The 14,257-nt window shown below is 53.9% G+C and overlaps 1 protein-coding gene across 2 annotated transcripts in view; it reads left to right on the forward strand.

The window, feature by feature from the left end:
• Window positions 1-1,634: 1,634 nt before the first annotated feature.
• Window positions 1,635-14,257, forward strand: part of FAM129B (family with sequence similarity 129 member B) — a 73,041-nt gene continuing 60,418 nt past the window's right edge. Inside the window, exon 1 of one of the 2 annotated variants that reach the window (XM_025359393.1) lies at window positions 1,635-1,714. In XM_025359393.1, coding sequence (XP_025215178.1) covers window positions 1,708-1,714 — 7 coding nt within the window. In that variant the 5' untranslated portion in view covers window positions 1,635-1,707. Of the gene's footprint in view, window positions 1,715-11,587; window positions 11,871-14,257 lie in introns of those variants that run through there. The other variant, XM_025359392.1, reaches the window with a different exon arrangement.

Here is a 14,257-nt window from a genome sequence, read left to right on the forward strand (position 1 = left end):
GAGTGGTGAGAGCCAATTCGAGGCCTCACAGCTGTAATGAAGTTGAGGAACTTCCACTCGCCACTGCCGACTCACCCTGAGGGTGGCCAGAAGCTTCCCTGGATGGGCAGAGAGGAAGGACTTCGCATCTTCAAAACTCTTCAGAGTTATGCAGAGATACCTGACAGGGAGGAAGGGGAGTTACTTTAAGGTAAAAGACATTCCCTTGAAGATTTCCAGAGCAGGACATCCTTAGAGAAAGTAGGTAGCACAGGTAGAAAACCAGGCTCGGCCGAGTGTGGTGGCTCACACCTGTAATCTCAGCAATTCGGGAGGCCAAGGTGGGTGGATCACTGGAGGCCAGGAGTTCAAGACCAGTCTGGCCAACATGGTGAAACCCCATATCTACTAAAAATACAATACCCGGGTGTAGTGACATGTGCCTGTAATCCCAGCTACTCAGGAGGCTGAGGCAGGAGAATCACTTGAACCCAGGAAGTGGAGGTTACAATGAGCTGAGATCGCACCATTGGACTCCAGCTGTGGCTCCATCTCAAACAAAAACAAAAACAAACAAAAAATCCCACTTAGAACACTGGGAAGAATTTCAGAAGGTCACGGTTGTTATGATCCTCTCCATGATGTAACTGGACAGCAGAGGGGTCTCAGGCCTGAATTGGGGAGTAGAGGGAATATTTCATCCCTTGGCAGGACCAGCCACCTTGACAGGACACCTAGCATCCCTGGATTTCAGACACTAAATGCCAATAACCCTCCCCCTGCCCACACTCCCCCCGCAACCCCCCTCTCACAAACATCAGACATAGTGGCAATGAAACACCTCCGTAGACACTTTTCCAAATGTCCCCTAGGAGGCGGCACCACCCCTGCCTCCTCACTCAGGGCTCCCTGCACAAATGCGTCCGGTGATGGGGGCTGAATCCAGCCCTCACTGCATTTGCCAAGCCAGCTGGGGCCCTGGCACAAGATAGTCCCAGCCTGTTTTCACCGACTTTGCTAATTCTCACAGAGGCACCATGTGGGGTGGGAAGGCCTGGTCCTCGTAACCTCCCTGCTCCCAGGTCCCTGATCAGTCCTTAACACACAGTGGTCCTTGCTCACCTGCGGCCCAGCTCTGGGCTATCTCCATAGCATCCTTTGCCCTGCCTCTCTCCCATCTTCCTCTGGGCCTTCTCTCTGCTCCTACCCAGGGAACCATCCTCTCAGGAGCACAGGAGCCAGCTCTCGGCCCTCCTCTCCCGGGCACTCTCGGTACTCAGGAAATATGTTCTGAATTCAGGATTATCCTCGTTCTACTGAGAAGACCTGGAGGACAGAAATCAGCAAGACCTAAAGGGGAGAGGAAGGAGGGCCAGGCTGGGGCGGAGGGGCCCCACCCCGGAGCCCAGGCGCAGCCTCACCACAAGCTGAGTCACAGAAGGCTCAGAGCGCTGCGAGGGCCCAATCGGCACTGCCATCCTGCCCAGGCTCTGAGTCACCAGCTGGTGAGGGGCAGCTGCAGCCCAGCAGGAAACAAAGTCTAGCATGGAAGAGGTGGGAGGGAGGTGGTGGGGCCCGAAACCCCACTCGGCTCGCCTTAGAGGAACTGGGAGTGACTGTCCGGCACTGGCTCAGCAGCAAACAGCTCTCAAGGACGTGCTAGGAGTCAGGAACTGGGCCAGCTCCAGTCCCCTTCTTCTGGGGCTCTCACTTTGGAGGACGGGGTGGATGGGAGGTAAGATTTGTGCACAAGTGCCCAGGACACACGAGGCACACGGGGTTCTTTTTTTTTTTTTTAGAGATGGGGTTTTGCTCTGTCACTCAGGCTGGCATGCAGCGGAATGATCATAGCTCAATGCAGCCTCAAACTCCTGGGCTCGAGGGATCCTCACTCCTTGACCTCCCAAAACATCAGAGGCTTGAGCCACTACAAGGGGTTCTTTTTCTTTTTCTTTTCTTTTCTTCCTTTTTTTTTTTCAGACGGAGTTTCACTCTTGTCACCCAGGCTGGAGTGCAATGGCGAGATCTCGGCTCACTGCAACCTCCGCATCCCGGGTTCAAGTGATTCTCCTGCCTCAGCCTCCCAAGCAGCTGGGATGACAGGGGCCCACCACCATGCCCAGCTAATTTTTTTGTATTTTTAGTAGAAACGATGTTTCACCATGTTGGCCAGGCTGTTCTTGAACTCCTGAGCTCAGATGATCCACCTGCCTCGGTCTCTCAAAGCGCTGGGATTACAGGCATAAGCCAAGGTGCCTGGCCGCTTTTTTTTTTTTTTTTGAAACCAAGTCTTGCTCTGTTGCCCAGGCTGGAGTGCAGTAGCTGGATCTCAGCTCACTGCATCCTCTGCCTCCCGGGTTCAAGGGATTCCTCATACCTCAGCCTCCTGGATGGGATTTCAGGCACAGGCCACCACTCCCAGCTAAATTTTTTTTTTTTTTTTTTTTTTCGTAGATGGAGTCTTGCTCTGTCTCACAGGCTGGAGTGCAGTGGTGCGATCTCGGCTCACTGCAACCTCCTCCTCCCGGATTCAAGTGATTCTCCTGCTTCAGCCTCCCGAGTAGATGGGATTTCAAGCACCCGCCACCACACCCAGCTAATTTTTTTGTGTTTTTTAGTAGAGATAGGGTTTCACTCTGTTGGCCAGGGTGGTCTCGAATTCCTGACCTTGTGAGTCACCTGCCTCAGCCTCCCAAAGTGCTGAGATTACAAGCGTGAGCCACTGCAACTGGTCCAACTTTTTTTTTTTTTTAATTAGCCAGGTGTAGTGGTGCATGCCTGTAGTCCCAGCTACTCAGGAGGCTGGGTCGGGAGGATTGTTTGAGCCCAGGAGTTTGAGGCTGCAGTGAGCCACGATCAACCCACTGTACTCCAGCCTGGGTTACAGAGCAAGAGGTCTTATCCCTGAAAAAAATAAAAATAAAAAAGATATAGCAGAGAAGCCCATTTTGTGTTTGAGAAAAAGCTGAACTTGTAGGATTGCATCTGGAGGATGGTGTGGGAAGTGTGGGGTATTGCAGCTCTAAAGCAGGCAGAGCTATGTATCAGTCTCATCCTCATCTCTTAATTTTTTGGGGGGGGCGGGGGTGGACAGATTCTTGCTCTGTCACCCAGGCTGGAGTACAGTGATGCAATCTTGGCTCACTGCAACCCCTGCCTCTCTGGTGCAAGTGATTCCTGTGCCTCAGCCTCCCGAGTAGCTGGGATTACGGACGTCCACCACCACGCCTGGCTAATTTTTGTATTTTTAGTAAAGACGGGGTTTCACCATGTTGGCCAGGCTGGTCTCAAACTCCCGACCTCAGGTGATCTGCCCACCTCGGCTTCCCAAAGTGTGTGAGCCACCACACCTGGCCTCATCTGTTACTTTAAAATAACAATAAATTATTTAAAAATAGAGGCTGGGCACGGTGCCTCACACCTGTAATCCCAGCACTTTGGGAGGCCGAGGCAGGTGGATCACGAGGTCAGGAGTTTGAGACTAGCCTGGTCAACATGGTGAAACCCCGTCTTTACTACAAATACAAAAATTAGCTGGACGTGGTGGCACGTGCCTGTAATCCCAGCTACTCAGGAGGCTGAGGCAGGAGAATCACTTGAACCCAGGAGGCGGAGGTTGCAGTAAGCTGAGATGGCGCCACTGCACTCCAGCCTGGTGACAGAGCAAGACTCTTGTCTTGCAAAAAAAAAAAAAAAAAATAGAGATGAGGTCTTGCTGTGTTGCCCAGGCTGCTCTCAAACTCCTGGGCTCAAGTGATCCTCCTGCCTCAACCTTCCAAAGTGTTGGGATTACGGGCGTGAGCTACCGTGACTGGTCTCATCCTCATTTCTTACTTACACCTCATAGAGCCTCAGTTTCCTCTCCTGTAAAATGGGTGTCCCCCAAATGTTGTGGTGACCATTCAATGAGGCAGAAGCTACAAAGCACTGAACTGAACACAGGAGCCTGCAATGAATGGGCGCTTCCGTTATCTTTATCATCCTGCAGTTATTTCTCACTCCCCGCCTGTCTGCTGGCACTTCAGTGGCCCCATGCCTGACTTCAGTGCTGTTGGATCCAACCACAGAATTGTGACCTGGGAAGGCGGTGAGGCACCTCCTTCCTGGAAGTCTGCAAGCAAAAGCTCTGCACAGTAGCAGAGGCCCAGATGCCCTGTAGAAAGGACTTTGTATCCCATGATGTGGCATGGCCACTGCAGGCATGAGCATGTTGGTACAGGTCTATGAACAAGCCTGTGAGGTCCCAAGGACCAGGTGGGTCCCTCACTGTCACATTCCCCTCCAGTGCCCAGGATAGGGTTCTGCACAACATACGTGCTCCCTCGAGCTCCCATTACGACTGACACTAGTGATGTCATGTCGAAGGAGGACAGTCCTGGTCCTCAGAGAGAAAGATCTATTTAAACAGATAATTGCACACACAAAAAATCATGTTGAATGTGCTGCTTGCCATGAAGGAGGAGTTTAGGACACTGGGGAGGGGGTGATAATAATGGCAGGCCTGACCTAGTCGGCGGGGTGGGGTACAGAAATGTCCTCTCTGATGAAGGGTAATTATCTGAGGTTGAAGGCTGAATGCTGCTTGGTGGGGCAAGATGGGGGAAAAAAAAGATTCATGTTTCACACAGCCAGACACGGTGGCTCACGCCTGTAATCCCAGCACTTTGGGAGCCAAGGCGGGTGGATCACCTGAACTCAGGAGTTTGAGACCAGCCTGATCAACATGGTGAAACCCCATCTCTACTAAAAATACCAAAATTAGCCAGGCGTGGTGGCGGGTGCCTGTAATCCCAGCTACTCAGGAGGCTGAGGCAGGAGAATCGTTGGAGCCTGGGAGGCGGAGGTTGCAATAAGCAGAGATTGCGCCACTATACTCCAGCTTGGGTGACAGAGCAAGACTGTCTCAAATAATATAATAAAAAAAAAAAAAAAGAGGGCCTGGCACAGTGGCTCATGCCTGTAATCCCAGCACTTTGGGAAGCCGGGGTGGGTGGATCACAAGGTCAGGAGTTCAAGACCAGCCTGGCCAAGATGGTGAAACCCTGTCTCTACTAAAAATACCAAAATTAGCCAGGCATGGTGGTGGGAACCCGTAATCCCATCTACTTGAGAGTCTGAGGCAGAGAATTGCTTGAACCCAGGAGGCCAAGGTTGCAGTGAGCTGAAATCGTGCCACTGCACTCCAGCCTGGGCGACAGAGCGAGACTCTCTCAAAAAAAGAATCCACGTTTCATAAGCCCTGAGGTGGGATGGAGCAGGGCTAGTTTGAGGATGTGAAATCTCAGTGTGGCTAGAGAATGGGGAGGGGAAGCAGGGGGAGGGGCTGGCAGGGGCCCCCAGTGCCATGTCCAGAGTCTGAATTTCTCTCCGGGACAGTGGAAGCCACAGAAGGTTAGAAGTGGGGGAATTGGCCAGCTCATATCTGTGTTTTATAACAATTCCTCTGGCTCCCAGTGAGGAATGCATGGGGGGCTGGAGGCAGCGAGGCCAGTTTCCTGGACTTGGGGTGGCAGTAGAGCTGGGGAGAGGTGACAGCTTGGCCACTGAAGGAGTGAGAGGGAGTTTAGCAGCCTGAGGCCAGCTGACAGACGGAACAGGCTATGAGCTTCGGACCTTTCTACCACCCAACAGTTAATAAAGAGAGGAGGTCTGGGCTGGGTGCCAGGGTCCCTTCTGCACAATGGGCCATGCCAACTGGGTAAACAGAGGTAGATACATGATATTCCTTAAAAACAAAATCCTGATTCATTCACGCTCCTTGCTGTTTACTGGAGGTGTTTGTTTTTTTCTCCTGGTCTATTTCAGGTTTGACAGGTTTGTGGGGAGAGCAGAGCTGGGACTCCGTGCCAAATGGGAGGGAGAGGGACTCAGGGGGAGAGAAAGGGCCCCTCCTTCTTCCTACAGGACTAGGAAGGGGTCTTGGGCTGGGCTTGTGAGGAATGCTTTTGGGCAAATCGCTTTCCTTTTCTGGGTCTCGATCCAAGCTCTGGTTCTGACCGTCTGAACCCTCCCTTTCAAAGCCAAATATTATTATTCTTCGCCCTTGGCTCCCTGCTTCCAAATATGCTTGAGGGTGTGGTGGGGAGGGGAGGGGCGGGGCAGCTTTGCAGGGAGGCAGTGGGCAGAAGCCACTTCCAGAGAAAGGCCTGATGAATCAGGAGCTGTAGGTGGCATTCTCTGTTCAAGACGGTCAGGCCCAGCAGGCGGGCAGGGAGAACCTTTCCTCTCTGCTCCAGATGCAGACCATTGCCACCCTCTGTCCACAGCCCTGGCATTTTCCACCAGGTTCTGGGGCCTGAGCCAAGAAAAGGGGGTGGGAGCCGCTGGTGAATACAGACAGCATCCAGAGTCCTAGAAAAAGGACAGATATCTCTCCGCCTTGCAGATTTCAGAAATCCTTGCTATAGAAAGAGCTCTTACAAATCAATAAGAAAAAGATAGACATTCCCCCAGAAAAGCAGCCAAAGGATATCAATTTTAAAAACCACAAATAGCCAGGCTGGATGCAGTGGCTCATACCTGTAATCCCAGCACTTTGGGAAACCGAGGCAGGCGGATCACCTGAGGTCAGGAGTTCGAGACCAGCCTGGCCAACATGGCAAAACCCCATTTCTACTAAAAATACAAAAATTAGCTGGGTATGGTGGCAGGTGCCTATAATCCCAGCTACTTGGGAAGCTGAGGCAGAAGAATTGCTTGAACCCAGGAGGTGGAGATTGTAGTGAGCAGAGATCATGCCACTGTACTCTAGCCTGGGCAACAGAACAAGACCCTGTCTCAAAATAAATAAATAAATAAATAAAACCCACAAATGGCCACTAAATGTGTGAAAAGATTCTTCCATTTACTCAAAACTAACAAGGGGACATCAAAATGGCCTCCAGCGTAAGGGCAGGAGTTTCCAGCATTTTAGAGTTGAGAAATTCTCTGATGTCAAACTTCCTGGAATCCTTCATAGTGGTGATGACGATGTTTGTTTTTCTTTCCTTTAAAAAAAAAAAAAAAAAAAGGGCAAATAACTTCATTCCTTCCCCACCCAAAGACTGTAACTTTTTTTTATTACAAGAATTGATTTATTGACATATAGCAGAGAGAGTTGAGTATGTTTAAAGAGCTTTACAATCTTTCCACAGTGAAAAAAAAATTCTGTTCTGTATGCTCAAGTTGTCTCCCCAGCTGGGGTCCCACCAGTCCATGCCAGGGCCCATCCCTCCTTCCCTGCAGGAAATCCTAGATCAGCCATCTGGCTTGGGCCCTACAAGGACTTACCTTGCTGCCTTTTGCTCACTCATACCTTTACCTGTCACGCCTTCTCTGTGCCTGCCTGTTCCAGTGTTTGAACAAGGATTGCTGTATGCATACGATGGAATATATATGTATAAAGAAGAGGCAAGATCTCATTCTGTCACCCAGGCTGGAGTGCAGTGGCGAGATCATAGCTCACTGCAGCCTCAAACTCCTGGGCTCAAGGTCTTCCTGCTTTGGTCTTCTAGTAGCTGGGACTACAAGCATGCACGACCATGCCCAGCTAATTTTTAAAAAAAATGATTTATGGCCGGGCGCGGTGGCTCAAGCCTGTAATCCCAGCACTTTGGGAGGCCGAGACGGGCAGATCACGAGGTCAGGAGATCGAGACCATCCTGGCTAACACAGTGAAACCCTGTCTCTACTAAAAAAATACAAAAAAACTAGCCGGGCGAGGTGGCGGCGCCTGTGGTCCCAGCTACTTGGGAGGCTGAGGCAGGAGAATGGCGTGAACCCGGGAGGCAGAGCTTGCAGTGAGCTGAGATCTGGCCACTGCACTCCAGCCTGGGCGACAGAGCGAGACTCCGTCTCAAAAAAAAAAAAAAATTATTTACTACGGGGTCTCGCTCTGTTGTCCATGCTGGTCTCAAACTCCTGGCCTCAAGCGATCCTCCTGCCTCAGCTTCCCAAAGTGCCGGCATTACGAGTGTGAGCCACCGTGCCCAGCCTGAATATCATTTAAAAAAAAAAAATCATGGCAACAATTTATTCAACTATAAAATGGGCTTTCTCGTTCCTAACCCAGAAGCTGTGAGGACGGTAGGAGGCAGAAAAGCCCTTGACGTGACACCTGTTCTATGGTCCATCTCCATAAACGGCAGCTCTTCCTGAACCTTCTTCAAGCAGGCTCCTTCTTGCCAGTCAGGTCCCAAGGCATCATCTCCTCCTCCTACCTAGACCACTTTCCTAGATGGCATCCCACCCCAACCCCACTTGTCACCCTATCCCATCTTAATGTTTATTACTCTCTGATGTCATTTTATTTACTTGTTGTATTTTTTCCCCCCAGCATAAGACTATAACCTCTACGAAGACGAGGACCGTGACTTTCTTGAATACTGATATATCTCCAATACCTAGAATAGCACCCAACACATAGTAGGTGCTTTCCATATTTATTTTCTCACTTTAAAATAAATGGTGGCTCACACCTGTAATCCCAGCACTTTGGGAGGCTTAGGCGGGAGGATCCCTTGAGCCCAGGAGTTGGAGACCAGCCTGGGCAGCATGGTGAGATCCCATCTCTATGAAAAACATTTTTTAATTAGCTGGGTGGGGTAGCCCAAGGGTGAGCCTGGAGGATGCCTTGAGCCCAGGAGGCCAAGGCTGCACTGAGTCCATGTTCGCACCACTGCACTCCAGCTTGGGCAACAGAGAGAGACTTTGTCTCAAAAATAAAAATAAAATAAACTTTGTTGAAGTATAATTTTGATATAATAAAATGTATCTGTTTGATGCATCTGTACAGTCTGATAAATTTCGATAAACATGTACTGTTACCAACACCTCAGTCAAGACATAGGACCATTTTTATCCCCCTAAAGTTCCCTCCAGATTTTTTTGCCATCAATTCTCCTTCACCTCATCCCTAGACAAGGCAGTTTATTTTGGTGTGAAATGAATGAATCTTGAATTGTCAGGGACTGGCCCCAGATTTGCGGAGAGCTATTTACATAAATGCATAGCACTCTACTGTTTACAATGCCTTTCACTTTCTTTCTTTCTTTCTTTTTTTTTTTTTTGAGACGGAGTCTCGCTCTGTCACCCAGGCTGGAGTGCAGTGGCGCGATCTTGGCTCACTGCAACCTCCGCCCCCTGGGTTCAAGCAATTCTTCTGCCTCAGCCTTCTGAGCAGCTGGGACTACAGGCACGTGCCACCATGCCCAGCTAACTTTTGCATTTTTAGTAGAGATGGGGTTTCACCATATTGGCCAGGCTGGTCTCGAACTCCTGATCTCGTGATCTGCCCTCCTCAGCCTCCCAAAGTGCTGAGAATACAGGTGTGAGTCACTGCACCCGGCCGCCTTTCCACTTTCATCTCATGTACCTCTCACATATGAAGCCATGGATAGTCAGATGGATTAGGTGACATATGACAGAAGGTCTCCAAAGCAAGAGGAGAACTTCTGTATGCTCAAGTTGCCTCCCTATCTGGGGTCCCACCCTGGGCCAGGGTGGAACCCGTCCCTGGGCCAGGGGCCTCACATGGTAGGGAGGCTGTGGGTGTTCCAGGCTTGGGTGCGCCCTGAAGGCTGGGGAAAGGTCGCTGTGGCCCCATCTCTACCCAATCTAGCCTAGGCCTCCAGCCCATCCGAGAAGATGCCTCTGGTGCCCAGACGCCAGCTAGCTCCAGCTTGCTCCTCCCTGGGCAGAACAGATCCTACAGTTTGGGCTATGGGAAAAATGAAACGAGGTTATCAGCATCACTTGCTTCTGGTTGCGCAGAGAGAATCAGACACTGGGTGCCAGAAGACTTGACCTTTGGCCAGGTTCTCCCTCTGCCTCACTGTGTGCCCTTAGCAAGTCACTTTCTCTCTCTGGGCCTCAGTTTCCACCTCTATAAAAGGAAACTAGTGACCTCTGCCAGCATGACTTCAACTCCACCTGATGATGACTCTTTGACGCATGAATGCATCCCGTGCTTGAAAGGCCGGGCCCCTGCCCATGTTGTCCCCACTCCCTGGAATGCTGTTTCTCAATATCTGCTGTCAAAAGTCTTGTTTTTCAACTTCCAGTTCTGTTCCTACCCTCTCTGTGATTTTCCTTAAAACAGAATGTTCTGCTCCTTCCTCAAGCTTCTCTAAGCTCTTGAGGGCAGGGACTATGAATAATAGGATGACACGTTCTGTTTATTGAGAGATGATGGACGCTGGTGCCACGCACTATGCTGGGCATTTTGTTCTATCATTTAACCCTCCCCCAAAAAGCGTCATTCTCTTTTGACAGACGAGGTAGTTGAAGTTCAAAGAGGTTATGCCACTTGTCCAGGGTCACAGAGGGGAGGGCAGCTTGGGCTTCCTCCTCTTTTCACCCCCAGCATCTAGCAGAGGGCCTGACACACAGGTGTTGACCACCCGTTGCTGAATGACTGGTAAGTGACTGAATGCATGAATGAACGCCCGCATCACTTTAATCCATTTCAAACCTACCTCCTGTGGTGTGCACAGGCCTGAAGTACAGGTGCTCAGCAAATTTAACTGTTATCATCATCACTTCCTGCCTTATGCCACAGTTACACTAAGAGCTGTCCAATAACAGGGTGAAATGCATGAGAGAAGTGGTGAGTGCTTAGTTACCAGGGGTCAACAAGCAGAAAGTGGATGGCCTTGTCCAGGTGCAGATCAGGAGATCTGAGCACCAGCAGCCAAGGAAGGATTGAGATCTGGGGATGCCACTTGTTAACTTGACTGTCTCCCCTGCCAGCTTGGGATGTCCTGAGAGTGAAACACATTCCCCTGGCACTGCGACCCACCCATGCCCAGCCCCACAGGCTGGTGCATGTTGGTCTCCAGGCTTTGATTCTGGTAGTCTTTTGCAAACTGTAAAGTGCTACTGCTTTTTCCTTTTCTGAGTTGCTCTGTCCCTCAAGCCGCCTCCCGCGTGAAATGCCCATATGCTGGGCCTGAGGCAAGCCCGCCTGGCACTGGGGCAGGGGTGCCTTCGGGCCAGAGCCTTCCCCACCCCCTTCCTATAGCCATTGTGCAAGACCGGCCGGCACACCTTCTGGGGCAGGTCGAATCAAGGCCAGGGAACTTCCTGAGTGCGGGCAGTGGCGGGCGGGACTGGGGGGGGGCAGGGGGCACTGTTCAGGGAAGAGGAGGGGGCGAACACCGAATTCCGGTCCGTAGGTCCAGGCGTCCCCTGCCAGTGCCCCACATCCTCCTCGGAGCGATTCTTTTCCCGCGGGGGCAGGGTTGGGGAGGGGAGGGGGGTGACACTCAGGCTGGAGTCTCTCAGAGCACCCCCAGTTTTTCAGCTGCCCCCACCAGCCCCGTCTCTGTCTCTGCTTAGGTACAGGGCGAGTACGCCCTCCGCGCGTCTCTCCGCGGTCTCCCTTTCTGGGACCTTCTCTTTGTCTCCGTCTCCAGGGCGGTCCCGGCGTCCCCGGCCCCTGTGCCCCGCGCGCCCGAGGCAGCGGAGGGGGCGGGGCATACGGGGCGGGCCCTGGAGGGGCTGGGTGGGGCGCAGGGGTATAGGACCGAGGGCGGGGCGGGGTGGGGCCCGGCGGGCGCAGGGGTGCAGGGCAGCGGGCGGGGAGGGGGCGGGGTTGCCCTGCGGGGGCGTGGCCTGGTGGGGCGGGGCAGGGCGCAGGGGTGCAGGGCCGAAGGCGGGGAGGGGGCCAAGGCTGCCCGCTGGTGGGACTGGGCCCGACCGGGAGCGGAGCCGGAGCGGAAGCCGCAGCCGGGCGTCGGGAGCTGCGGGAGCGGGGGAAGCAGGGCGGGCTGGGCTCCATGGCGCCAGCGGCGTCCGCCTGAGCAGCGCGGGCAACAGCAGCGGCGTCGGCCGGATCGGGCCGCGACTCCTCCTGGCCATGGGGGACGTACTGTCCACACACCTGGACGACGCCCGGCGCCAGCACATCGCAGGTGAGGGTCGCGCCGCGCCACGCGCGCCCAGGGTCCCGCCAGAACCCCCGGACCACGCCCCCGCCCCGGCCAGCAGTCGGCGCCGGGGCCGGGATCTCGGGGGAGTCAGGCCGGGCGGGTGGGAGCCGCCAGGGAGCGCGCCCCGCGTCCGAGCTCGTTCCCTCCGAGCCTGGGCGCCCCTTCCCGCGCTCTTCTGAGCTCCACCTTTACCGGCTGAAGGGGACTCGGAACCCCTTCTCTCCCGAAACTCCTTCGGATCCCGGGCTTGGCGGACCCCCAGCTCACAACCCCTGGCCAAGCTGGGGCAGGGGTCGCAGCCTGCCGCCCACCGTTGACTGTCCCCGCCCAGAAGCGTTCCAAGCCCATCCGCTATCAGCTTTGGGATCTCCCTGACCCAGTCAGCGCGCGCTCACCTTCCTCCCCAGCCGTCCCGTCCCCAGCTCCGCTGGGCCCCAGCCCTGGTACACGTGGCGGAGGCTTCCTGAGGACGGGCCCAGGAAGGCCCGGGACTGATCCTGGGGAGCGGGGCCAGGGATCGATAGGGCGCCCCGGAGGCGGTGGGGTTCCATGTTCTTTGGCGCAGACAGCAGGCTGCCCCTGTCAGCAGCAGGGGCCAGGGGACTGGTCGCCAGAGTGGGGGGCCCTCAGGGCCAGTCGCCAGCCCCTTCAACCCCGTCCTTCAGCCAACCCTGCTCTCAGCCTATTACTGCACAGTGGCCACTTCTTCCAAGGACAGCTGTCCCCAAGGCTCCTGGGGAAGCCGGAGCTGCGGTGGAGGCCTGGGTTCCTTTTCCCTACAGACTCTGGAGAAGGCGGAGATAGGATGAGGATCTTGGCTGCCTGAGAAACTCTTCTCTGGCCGAGCTCTCCTGGCTGGTGGAGCTGCCCTGGGTGGAATCCCAGCATTTGCTTCCCAGACATCTGTCCTGTACACCTTGGTTTTCTCCTCTTTGAAATGGGGTCGGTGCTTTCTTTCTTATTAATGAGTTGTTGGGAGGCTTATGTGAAGTAACTCATATGGCTTGCTTAGCACAGAGCCTGGCATCGGAGAGGCACTTATATGTGGGGTGACGGTTCAGGTGGGTTGCCCCTCACTGTCTAGTGGGCCCTGAGCACCGTGTCTGCCTGCACTTATTTTTATGTCCTGTAGAATTTCACTACCGTGTTCTCCACGCCCCCTTGAGAGCAAGAAGCCCTGAGAGCAGTGGCCAGGTGTCCTTTAACTCCATGTCTCCAGGGCCGCACCCATGCTGGGCACCAGGGAGGTGCTGGGGAGGTCTGCCAAGTGACTGTGGTCCTGGGCCAAGTCCTAAGGCCAGAGTCCCTCCCTTGTTCTAGGCCTGGGGCTGGCTGGACACAGGGTGATTGGGGTGATGTGGAAATGAATCAGACCCTCTCTAGCCTCTCAACAGTGTGGAGTGAAGTCCTGGAAAGCCTCCTTGTCGACCAGGCCTGGACTCTGGGAGGAGGAAGGGCCAGGGCGGAGCCTTCCTGTCCCCTCCCTGTCACAGCAGCCTCCTGGGGCTCTGTAACAGTCCCTCCATTCAGGACCTCCTGTTGAGGCCCCTCGAGTGGCCAGGGTGGGGTGTGCCATGCGTTCCGTGGGGTTTTTCCTCTCCCCATACTCAGTGCTGGGCCTCCCTGCCTTCCTGTCTCCTGGGCTGAGAATTGCCAGCCCACCCGCTCTCCCCTGGCATGTTACAGGGGAGTGGACGGAGACCACAGAAGGTGAAGTGTCCTTTACTGGAGAGGGTTGGATTTGTTTTCTGGGTACCAGGCTGGGTGGGAGAAAGTTGTGCCCACTCAGAGCCTGCTGGTCTCTCTCTTCTCCACACTTCAGTGCTATTTATAACCCTCTTTAAACGCCTCGAATTCCTGGTCCAGACTCACCTGAGGAGAGTTCCTGATGTGGAGGGGTGGGGTGTCGGAAGGGGGCAGCCGGGAAGCCTCCCAGCCTCCTCCAGAGGAAGTGAACTGCCTTAGAAATCTCTGCTGGAAGGGAATGAGGGCGTGTATTTGCCGCCTCCAGTGATCCAGGCACCTTCTTCACCCCACCCAAGGAGCAGGAGGTACTCTCAAAGCCGGCAATTAAAATTCCAGAGCCCTCCCTACCTGAGGCCTTGTTCTGTGCCCCAGTAGAAATGTCAGAGTTAGAGACATCCCTTCCCATACTGCTCTGAGCTCCCGGGCCTGTTAGGGTTCCGAGGTTTGACCTGTAGCGTTGTGTCCGCCCCGAGCCGGTAAGCAGGTGAATGCCAGCCTGCCTGCAAGTCCTGGCAAAGGTCAGGCGTGCTCCCGGCCACGGTGCTGTTTTGCTGCCACGGCACCTTTCATCCTGGGATTTCTTTTTTTTTTTTTTTTTTTTTTTTTTTTTTTTTTTTTTTTTT

Source organism: Theropithecus gelada, chromosome 15 (genome assembly GCF_003255815.1).
Source record: "Theropithecus gelada isolate Dixy chromosome 15, Tgel_1.0, whole genome shotgun sequence".
NCBI classification, from domain to species: Eukaryota; Metazoa; Chordata; class Mammalia; order Primates; family Cercopithecidae; genus Theropithecus; species Theropithecus gelada.